Source organism: Triturus cristatus, chromosome 1_2 (genome assembly GCF_964204655.1).
Source record: "Triturus cristatus chromosome 1_2, aTriCri1.1, whole genome shotgun sequence".
Taxonomy (NCBI): Eukaryota; Metazoa; Chordata; class Amphibia; order Caudata; family Salamandridae; genus Triturus; species Triturus cristatus.
In genome coordinates, this window is record NC_140580.1 from 823,538,347 (window position 1) to 823,550,441 (window position 12,095).

At 42.1% G+C, this 12,095-nt stretch overlaps 1 protein-coding gene across 1 annotated transcript in view; it reads left to right on the plus strand.

Moving 5' to 3' along the window:
• The window catches only part of ICMT (isoprenylcysteine carboxyl methyltransferase), a 136,400-nt gene that overhangs the window by 29,301 nt on the left and 95,004 nt on the right, over positions 1-12,095 (plus strand). Inside the window, exon 3 of the mRNA XM_085608886.1 lies at positions 3,367-3,536. Within this exon, the coding sequence (XP_085465012.1) occupies positions 3,367-3,536 (170 nt within the window). The remainder of the gene's footprint in view (positions 1-3,366; positions 3,537-12,095) is intronic.

A 12,095-nucleotide genomic window follows, 5' to 3' on the forward strand; every position in this document is an offset into this window, starting at 1 on the left:
GCCTCTGTGCTTTGCATTCATCTCTTATATTTATTTACTTTTGAATGTGTGTTTCATTATTTTACTTTACGCACCCAAACACGTATGCTTTTGTATGACTTTCATTCTTGCTTTCATGCTTACATTCTGATGATCACTCTCTCCACTAACAGCACTTTTATTATGTTGCGCCTCGCTGTGTCTTGAGGTCTGCCCTCGCAAGTCGCCTGCAACTGGTCCTTCACATACACTGCCCCCTCGCACATAGACCACACACACTGCCCCCTCTCACGCAGACCACACACACTGCCCCCCTCGCACACAGACCACACACACTGCCCCACTCTCACACTGCCCCACTCTCACACTGCCCCACTCTCACACTGCCCCACTCTCACACTGCCCCACTCTCACACTGCCCCACTCTCACACTGCCCCACTCTCACACTGCCCCACTCTCACACTGCCCCACTCTCACACTGCCCCACTCTCACACTCTGCACCCCCTCACACTCTGCACCCCCTCGCACTCTGCACCCCCTCGCACTCTGCACCCCCTCGCACTCTGCACCCCCCTCGCACTCTGCACCCCCCTCGCACTCTGCACCCCCCTCGCACTCTGCACCCCCCTCGCACTCTGCGCCCCCTCGTCCCTATACACTCTGCACCCTCACACATTACCCACTTACACTACTTTAGGCCACACACACTGCACCCTTACACCCCGCACACACACAGCCCGCACCCTTACACACTCACACTTTGCCCTCATACAATGCCCCCTCACACACTGCCCTCTTACATACTGCCCCCTATTTTGTACGATGTCAGTAGGTGCATTTTCACTTTTTTTTTAAAGTCACAAACGTTACAGGAACAAAACGTTTCCAAATCGAATTTTAAGCATTTTATTTTGTTTTCGGTCAATGTTTGTCGGTGCTATGTATTTGGTGCGAAAGTTAAAACTATTGGAATTCTAAATGACAAAGCTATTAATTTAGCTATTTTCAAAACCAACACATAAATACAAAATTTGGCATTTACAATACCAATAGCTCAAACTTTCCTAATGCGAGACCTATTGCATTGCAAATGCTTGTTCTCATAGTAGGAGGCCTGGGCTCTTTTTAGTTCTGCTTTGTATGTTGCAATGGCCGCCCTGTATTGTAGTTTCTTATTGGATGAGAAATCTTTCCTTCAAGTCCTCTCCAGTTTTTTTACATTGTTGTTTTAGGAGATGTAATTTGGGGGAAAACCATGCGGACTTACTAGGCCCAGCTTTCTTCTGTATTGTTTTCATAGGTAGCACCATATTGAGTGAGCTGTCAATCCAGGTGGAAAAGCTACTATTAGCTGCGACCGGGTTGGAGTCTTGGTTTGGTCTTTTCGAGTTCACGGGTCCAATCCTTCAAGGGGAGTTTGGGCCAAGGACGAATTCAAGTTCGTGTCAACTGGGTGTGTGAGCCCGTGATTTGTGGAGACCAGAAAAAAGGGACTAAGAAATGGTCCGACTATGGAAGTAGGATGGGAGCTTTCCCTTTTAATTCACCCAGACTAGAGAAAATAGGATCGAGGAGGTGTCCTTTAATATGAGTTGCTTGATGGACCTTCTGGTGCAGTTCGTATTCCGTGAGGTCTTGAGCTAGGTTGGTAGTGGCCCGATCCGTGGGGTCATCAAAATGCAAGTTTAAAAACTCCAAGGAGAGTAAAATTAGCAGAAATGCTAGCAAGATTGGTGACTGTTTCCAGCAGGGATTTACAGAATTGACCCTGCACCCCAGGAGGATGATATATAAGAACACCTGAGAGTGTAAGTGAGTGGGTAAATTCAATTGAAAAATGTGCATTCTTGCAGTCTAGTAGGAGACTGCCCAGCAGGCGGCAGGTCATGTGGTCTTTGTAGATAATAGCGACACCACTGCCCTTGCCTGATGAGTGAGGGCAACTTGTTGGGATTTTGGCCTATGCTTTATAGGTAAATCTGCAGGAGCAGTCGTTTCCAAGCAAACTATCCTAAGTTTATATGGGAAAAGTTGCACTCAAATCTGGTGTTTGAATGAATGAATGATTTTATCTGGTAAGGCGCAGAAATAACTCCAACCGGGGTATCTCGGCGCACCATCAGTACAGAAAGGTAAAATCAGATCTAAAACAATGCCGTTTTTAGTGCTTTCCTAAATGTGTTATAGTCCGGACAGGTTCTGACAGAAAATGGCAGTTTGTCGCAAAGGGTGGGGTAAAATAAAAGAAAAACCTTCCACTGCATTTAGATCAAATACAAGGGACTGACTATAGCTCTTTCTCACTGGAATACAGATTCCTAGCAGGGTGATCATTTTTGAGCCTCTGACAGCAGCACATTTTGAATGTTATCCTTTTTTTTTAAGGTCTCGCCTGACCCAGCGCATGCGCTGGTCTGGCGAGACTTATTGAGAGGGCTTCAAAAAGTGCTATCAGGCCTGCCTAGAGCTACAGTGCATGTGCACGGGCGCGCGCGCCGCACATTACTGAGATTACTTTCACTTTCGGCCGCACGGCCGCTTTGATGTTTGATCGCGATCACTTTCGCGGCCGCATGGCCGCTTGGCATTGCCAATAGGTCTCGCTTTTGGGACCTTATAAGTATTTAGTTACTCAACTGTTGCATGGCTAAACACTTATATGGTCCCAAAGGCGAGACCTATTGGCTATGCCAATGCTTGTTTCTTTTGGCAACCAGTGAAGAGATTATAGAAGGGGAGCAGATGCCGTTCTAGGCAGCCAATTGCAAATCAGCCATGCTGCTGTATTTTGCACGACCTGCAATTTCGACAATAGCTACTTTTTGACGGAAGCCAATAGCACGTTGCCCTAGTCCAGCCGGCTTATAACAAGAGCCTGCACCAAGGTCATCCCGTCAGGTAATGGAAGAAATGGTAATGCCTTCCTGAGTAAGCTTAGTATGTGGAACTTACTAGATAGAACTTGGTCTTTCATTTTGAATTCCTGATCCATCTCGACCCCTAGATTTTCTTTTGTGCTACCTTTCTAGGGATGGAGGCCTTGCTTAACTCAGGCGGCTGCCAATCTGGAGACCACAGGGTTTGGTCCTTCCCAAACAGAACAATCTCTGCTTTCCCTGGGTTTAGCTGAAAGAAGATATCTTATCAAAGATTGAACGTTGTTTTGTATTTCTTTCCAATTTGTAATATAGATGTATGTTTGGAAGGGGAAGGAATGGGAGGCGAGGTATTGGCAATTGCCTGCTGTGTAGTGTGTGTTTGAGGGCTATCTTGCCACAATCCTATTTAAAGTACAATGCAAACAGGCACCAGAAAATGTGTGCTACAATTGGTTATTATGCTTGTCATATTGGTGATATGGTATTTTATTTTATCTCGTCTGTAGGTATGTTTGTTCACTATCGTTTTTCCACTACTCCGAGTATTTGATTACAGCAATCACAAACCCCAAAAGCTTGTCCCTGGACTCCTTTCTGCTGAATCACAGTATGGAATATTCACTAGCTGCTATTTCGTCATGGTTGGAGTTCACAGTGGAGGAGTTCATTTACCCAGGTAAATCATTCAATTAAAAAATTGAATGTAGAAGTTCATTAAAATTCCTGGGGTCCATGTCAATCTGACTGTTTATATAGTGCTCATATGGGTGTTGTGTAGAAAAAGTCAAGGACACCTGAACACGTCCTCTCTGGACCTCTGGTAGAGGGCTGTATATGAAGAGCCTTTTGATGCAATGTCCCCTTTTATTCAAATGTTTTTATGAAATGTTGAGGTCACTAGCAGGTCTTGGTCTGTAGATCTCATATCTTTCTGGGGCCATTCTGTGCCAACACTTGGATAGCCAAATGGATTAAACACCAGGATTTTAATTTCATTCATGTGCATACTGGGAGCCAGTAGAGTCTGCTGCTTATCCATGAGATGTGACTCCGTTTACAAAAGCTTCTCCACAGGTTAACACATTTTGGGGCTGCTGAAGCTAATGAATTAACTAGGCCAAAATACCAGCATAAAAGTATAGAAGTAGCATTGTACCATATTCGTAATTGCTCTTATTACGAGGGCATACACAACTTTCAGAATTACAGAACCTGCTTTAAAGAGTGAAGTTGTGAAATTGGCTAGTTTGATGATCGGCCCTACCAGTCCTTTGAACAAAATAATTCTCCAATTGCACCTGCACATTTCTTATCTCATCCTTTACACTGATGGTGGAAGCAAAGAAGGAAGTGACAGCATTGAACAAGGCAAGACTAATTAGAACTTCTTCTTGCATCCAAATAAGTTAGACACAATTGTCCAATGTTGTACTGCAACTGCTGTTTTTCTATTCTCGAAATTGGCAAAACATTGAAAAAAGGGATACTGAACACTGCTGCCAATCACTGTGATGCACCTTTTTTTTAATCTCCTGTATACAGTTGCCAGCCAGAGCAGCCCTAGCTGAATTTCCAGGTCCAAAACAGCAGGCATATCATTCACTCACATGCACTCATGCAGCAGTGCAAGCTGAAGGTGCAGATTTTATTATGACGTCGCATGACTTGAGTGACAACACAGGAAGTCACATTAAACAAATGATCACAGTGTTCATAATAAAGCATCATCTAATCTTACATGGAAACATGGTCTAAAACAGCTGGAAGGGATATTATATACATCGATCTAAATTACATTGAGAAAACCTCTATAATTCCAGCAAAGCAAAACTATTTTGTGTTAAGCATGACTCCTGTTAGCTGAAGTGAGTAAAGAAGGGCTATCCTTATGAAGTATTACCATGCTAATTCTTCTTTGAGGGGATGTTCTACAAGCAGATTAGCGCGGAGTTGACTCCGATGTGGTCTAGTGGTTAGAGCACCTGACTCTGGAAGCTGGAGACTTAGGTTCAAATCCCGGACTTGGAGTTTCACCCAACATTATGATTTTTGCCAGATCACCTAGTCTCCTCTGCCTGAAAATGAAATGTATTTGATTGTATTACACGAATTGTGCCAACACACCCCATAATGTACAGTGCTCTGTTAGTCAATACTAGATTGCCACTATAAAAATCCAAATGCATACATACATACATACATACATGCATCTGGATAGCAGGTGTTAGTTTTTCTCACACCGTTTGGAGTGGCTTTTGTGAGAATGAAGTTCGTGGGTCCTCCTCATGTTTCAGTCACACTATGAGTCCGAGACTTTAGGTTAATGCTTATGAGTTGTAAGAGATCTGAATTGTAAAGAATACAACAAAATTGAGTACCATAACACATATTTAATCCCACAACCTCAGTCACCAACTTTAAGCTGCATTGCAAAATCAATACGATTTAGTGTACGTTTTATTTCCTTTTTTTGCATTAACTGAGTGCAGACGCTTGATTAACATATGTATAAATTGCATAAAATTGTGTATTGTCACGTGCATTTATGATTTTACTTGCAATTCAAATGTTCATTGATCTTCTTAGAATGCCCTCAGCCTTATTAATTCAATATAGTACTCCAAAATGATGGGACCTATATTCTAGCCCATGCATAAGTGAGATCCTTCGTATTTTTCGGATTTATTTTTATTATGTGCAAGCTGTCTGAATGAAAAAGACCTGTTGTAGGCTTACCAAGAACTTAGTGGGCTTCCATCCCACCCTTCATTTACCTATCGTAAGCTTTATTGTCTCTCTCATTTACTTGCATCTTATTCGTTGACGCTTCTTGTTTTTGTTCCATCTTGTTCTGTATTTTACCGTTATTAAATACATTTTTTGTTAAGGGGCCAACAATAAATTGCTGCCAGCTTATCTGCCTTACAAAAAGCAGCAGGTATTTTGCTGTACTTTAAAACGTTTTTTTTATGATTTACTAAATCGGCTCGGATCGGGTAATAAAAATAATTTCAGCCACATCGTTTTTTAGGTTTACAAGCATAATGACTCATGCACCTCATTACGCTTGGAACATTTCTGCAAAATGACACTGCTGCATCATTGTTCCTTTTTGATTTTTGTGTTTTTATCCTTTTGGCCATGCTGCACAGCATATTGCAGATGACCTACAGCCAAAAGGCATTGGTGAAGCCACTAAGTCTCCAATGTGAGACCTTTTGGCTTTTCCAATGCTTGTTTAGGGATTAATAGCCGTTTTAGTACCCAGGAAAAGAGTGGGATCTAAAATATGTGTACCACAGTGTATTGCCATCGTTACATTAACACCCACATTTGTCTTCTCATATTACTCTTATCATTTCTTTGCCATCTTTCTTCCCGATTGTAACCTCACCAGCTGAAAGGTCTCTTCAAGAGCCCTAAGATGCTACATCGACAAAAGTAATGATTTGCTCAGGTCTAGCTGTTTGTAAATTCTAGATGTAATGTCCTGCAAACTGTAGGGCCCGTCCCACTAAAGGAAAAGCAGACCAAGCCTAGCCAGTTGCAATAGTTACAACGTGTTTTGTGTAGAGTGGCTGCTTGGAGATTTTTTTAATGAAATCTGACATTAAAACTGGCACACGGTTGTACCAGATATCAATGTGCAACGTGTTTGCCTGGTGGCATTCTCACAGATATTTTTCATTTCTTCAAAGCTCTTATTTTTCACCTCGTTCAGAGTAAAAGAGATCCTCGTTTGAGATGCCCTTGCTGCTCTGTTCTAATGTTAGTGAATATCCAGTAAAGAAGAAGTGACTTATTTGCAAGGAAAATGCCCAAGTACAGGATTTTATTTCATTTTCTTAAATGACATTACAGTTGTTTCAGCAAAGAATATTTAGGTATAATTCTATCATAGTTAAAAGAAAATGTTTGACACTTTCAAAAATTACTATGTTACCTGTGAATTTGTTCCAGGATTCCTCACATAGGCAGAGCTGTACGAAAGTTTATAAATTGAAGGAGTATACCTGAAATTGAATGCTGGAAAATGTAAAGCATTATTTACATTGTTAGTGCTTATTCTTCAACTGTGTTATGTCAAGTTATTTTGTTATTGGATGCATATATACACCTTGTTTTATTCACTTTGGGGATCACAATGAAGTGTGGGAAACAGCCACAGGGTTAACTTCAACATCAGGAGTTTTTCCTTTTAATTGCAATCTTAGGCAGTAAATCATGTGGTTTTTCTGAAGCAAAGCTGAATTTCAGAGTCCCAGATAGACAGATGAAAGGGATTCCATACTAGTTCACCCTGGTCCTATTTTAATTCTCAGAACACATTTAAAGAGTTTTGCCATTATTGGCCCTATCAGGTCACTGGATCTCGGTAGTTCACTGGGCTGTTGTTTTCTCAATACCTTTTTAGGTATATTTGACCTTGACATCCGGTTGTTCTGTGAGACCCGGAGAGATGCCTCTAAGCTAAATTCAAACTACTCATTTATCAGATGCATACAAAGAATTTTTTTTAAATTCCCCCCGCTTCTTCAGAGGGATCCAGTGCAAAATTAGTGTAAAAGAGTGATATTGGCATTTTTGTTCAGTCTAAAGATAAACATCTGCTGTCTAAATAAATGAGTTGCTTAGACTCCAGCACATAGATCATCGCCATAATCCAGGCGAGGGAAAAATTGCTTGAATCAATTAAACCCCATTCTACGAATCAAAAAAAAGGAAGGATGTTATTTCCAAGTCTAAGTTTTAAATTGCTAAAAAAATGTTCACTTTGGTAATCTGTTAACACTACCGGTTGACAGTCTCTCACATTTTTAACAGTGATGGTCTTGGAGCTTCTGGCCAGGCAAACAGAAGTGTAAAGTATCTACCTGCTTCAAGATGTAAGATTTCTGTTTTGCCTTCATTAACATCTAGCTTACTCTCATATCCAACTATGAGTCTCATTAAGCCAAACTGTAGGAAAGTGCCACTTTTTGACATGGTCATCTCCACTTTTTGCCTGATATTTGATGTTATTTCGACTGGAAGTACACTGGGTTCCTGCTAACCAGGTCCCCATTGCCAGATCTCTTTCCTAGAACTGTACAATTGTTTCCCCCTCAATTGGCAATACCTTTAGCACACTCTAAGTCCCTGGTACTTAAGGCATGAGGTGCTAAAGAAGGTTCTCTCGGAGCTGTTACAGCACAAATTGTACCACCCTAAGAGACCCTCACTAAACACATGCAACATTGCCATTGCAGGCTGTGTGTTTTGGTGCAGACCAAAGTGAAAACACGACATCACACACATTCCTGTCTGCCATGTATCCTAACACTTTTTTACAAAAAGGGGGGTTGGGCCCTAAACTGCACCCAAACTGGGCCTCTTCTATAGTTACAAACAACAAAGTGTCTGGGTATGCTTTCCAATTAGAGACATTTGTACAAAAACCACCTAAACTACTGGAGTGGTTTCGTGTTTTTATTACACCTTCATGAGTGGGTCAAATTTTGACATAAACATTCAACTTTTAAATCATGTCAAGCACCTAGAAAAACAACAAATTTGAAACAATGCACACAACATAAATAACAATAGCACAATTAACATTGAGACGAATGAAAATGCAAAAATATACAGCACAATGAATTACAAAAATACAATCAATCAAAATAAGGTGACCAGTCCTTCAGTTGTACAGAGAAGTGTGGCGGTACAGACAATTTTCAACTTCAAAGGCTGTAACCTGCCAACACCAGCTAGTCATATGTAACCATCTCAACAATCAGCTTGCCCTGTTTGCGCACTGTGTGATTCTGTGATTGAAGTAAGGATTTTGACTAGCTGAGTAGGGTCAATGCGTTTCAGAACCCCTGATTTCTTTGAGGGTTCTTCCTCAGGACCGGGACTAGGTCGGGAACTGCAATATACATAAAATCACAAAAGGATTGATTAAATTTGTGTCCCAAATTTTGAAATATCTTTACTTGTCATAAGACTAATGAGTGAGTCCTTACCATTAGAAATTGTAAGGTGGACACGGCATTGTGGACCCCAGTGTAGCATATATACCCTCTTTTTTAATACAAATTTCTAGAAAAAGTAGAGAGCAGATTATGGACTTAGCGAATCTGTATAGTTCACAGCTGTTAATTGAGGTAGACTCTATTGAGACGGCACGTAACTTGCAAATTTCTGTTAGTAGCGCGCTGGTGAATGCGAAAGGCAATAAAGCCTTCTAAAGAAAATTAAAAACTCTATCTGGGCTTGATTATGCCCGTTTAGCAGCTTTTAATCAAAGATGGCAATATTACATTGCAGCGCTGTTTACGTGGACTTAACGCCTTGATCGAGAAACTACGCATGTTATTACCAGTGTCACTGCAAAAAAGTGCTTCAACTTGTCTCCAATAGAGCGGAGTGCGACTCCGGGCGTGCTCGATTTCTATCAAGGCGTGACCTGTATATTGAAAAATGTGTGAGCGCTAATATGGTACAAAAATGATGCCTAACCGCGCGTGCGAGCCGGTAACTCACTTGTTGGATACTTGTTGTGACCTCACGGGTAATGAAAGTGTGCAGCTGTGTTCGACCTGAGTGATAAAACAGTGTGTTACACTACGCTTGTGCAATCTGGACATTAAAGAATTTCACAGTTGTATGAAAGTTAAAAGCTTAAACTCACTGGTTTGGTATGATTACTGAGCGTTTCAAAGGGAGGGAAACTGTAGATAATTTTCACGATGTGGTGCCCCTATATTATAATAACAAATGCACTCATAAGACCATTTAGGGGTGGCGACTTGCAAGTATTTTAAAGGAACAGCTTGAAACGTAACAGGCTGCATCGATTGGAACTCACTTCGTTCTGCAGCGCGCCATGGCTCTATTCGTAGCATGTTGGGTACCGGTCGTTGGGTCGGTTCCTGTGATGATTAAAAGTGAAATGTAAGCGTTTATGTGAGTTTGGAATGCGCTCTTTCTAACACTGTCAATCGAGCTCCAAGAACTTGCCTGGTTCTCGCAGCTAAAGCGAATCCAACGTCCCTCCGGCATCCACGAATCCAAGCATCCCAGGAATGCGGAAGCTTGACGAGGCCCGCAGCGGACCTAACTTGTAGATTCTGATGGCGTATTGGGCGCAATGTATGATGGTGCTTGTAGTCTGACGACATATGGCATAGCGTTAGAGCTGCATAATAAAGGTTTTCAAAGTAGCACATGAGAAGTTTACAATGTGTTTATTGCAGCCATCTCGTTGAGGCCAAAGGAGGCGGTATAAAATCTCATAATTAGATAAGCCTCTCTTTGGAGAAGTGTTCTTTCAGGATCGCCACCCCGATGATTGAGTTTGATTACACTAAGAACTGTCCTGTGGTAATCTTTTTCTGTATGACCCAGATCTTGAAAAAGCATGACCAGGGGTACGTTGGGTACTTGATTCTAGAGCGATGTTGAGTTATCTGCTGTCTGATTTCGTGTGATGTTTTGCCGATATAAACCAGTTGGCAAGGGCAGATAATCGCATAGACCACGTTCTTGGTCTTGCAGGTAGAAAATTTGTTATGTTTCCATCTTTCGCGTCCATTGATGAACTCAGTACCCTCCAAGGTAGAACTGCACGCATGGCAGTTACTGCATTTGTGGTATCCTGAAACTGGTTGGAGATTAAAGAAGGGATGTATAGATTCAGTTTTCTTCTGGGGATTCCGGTCATTAAGACATGAGTGGAAACTGTGGAGATCATCCTCGGTGCCTGTCCAAATGCACCACACATCAGCTATATATCGATGCCACTGTGCCATATGATTATCCGTTCCTTTTTTTTTTTTTTATTCGGTCTTCTATTTCCATTAATTTGTCACACCCATGGAAGTGTAATAGGACCCGCGTTAAAAAGCATAATACAAACATTGTGTGACTTACTCTGGGGAAAAGCGCTCCATTCTGAATGCCTAGCTCTTTCGGAACTCACTAAGCTAGAAACGTCACTTTTAAGGCCCTTGTTTTAAATGGACTATCCATACAAAATTGCAATGCTTTCCTGTCCTCCCTGAATGGCAGAGGTAGTGAGTGCTGCTGCAGGACTTGTGCCAAAGTAAATCAATCTTAAAATCACAGGTATCAGAGAGAGAGTGTAGGAAGGACAGGCATTTTATAGAAAAGATGTATCCAGGAACTCTGGAGTAAATGCACAACTGAGATGATGTAAACCCAATTCCTGTAAATACAGCTTATTTTTACGTGTTCAAATTATGAAACACGCAAGCAAATAAGGCAATGCTGCTAATGATGGCTTACTTCTTCCTTATTACTGAAATTTCACATGTTGACGCCTATTGTTGAAAAGAGTTGTTGTGTAGAACGGTGGTGTACCGGTGCCCATGCCCACATAGCACAGACATAGCGATAAATAACATTATAGATTGGTCAACGCCCACATTGACTCCATGTTTGAAGCTGTGTGTCAAGCCGTGCAAACTACAAAAACCGTGTATCAGAACACCAGTCCTAAATATAGAACTGCGCATGCTCACTCTTTGAAATAAAGAAAAAGAACTGCAGCAGTGAAGATCAAACCACTGCAAAAAACTTGTCCATCTTCATGAGGCTTGTGGATCGCAGACAAAATGCAGACACGGAGCTAACACCACACATACACAATGCAGACTCCCACGAAGCAGCATTGGGAAGCGCAAGCACAGGCTACCCCTAGTGTATCAAATATTCTGCGTACCAGAATGTACCTACAGCCAACACCATGTGTGCTTAAGTGTAAAACATGCACTGTTCGTACATGTTCTGTGCATAACACAGAAGTGTTTCTGGGCCTGCGCCAGCAGTGAGTGCCAGACCTGCACCCCCAAAATCAGCCGATCGTGGTCAAGTCAGTAACCACCATAACTCACTAACCCCCCAGTGCTAATTACAGCCTCACCGCAATACCCTACCAATCCAGCACTCACTAACTCCCTCACTGCGGCACACTCCCACTAAAGTACTCACTACAGCCTCACTGCAACGCCCTCCCACTCCAGCATTCACTAAGACCCTCCACTGAAACACACTCCTGCACCAGAACTTACTACCACCCTCACTGCAACGCACTCACCCACCAGCACTCTAAAACCCTCACTGCAACACCCTGCCATTCCAGCACTCACTAAACCCTCACTACAACGCACTCCCTAAACCACTCACTGCAACTCACTCCCACTCTACCACTCACTAAAACCCTCACTGCGAC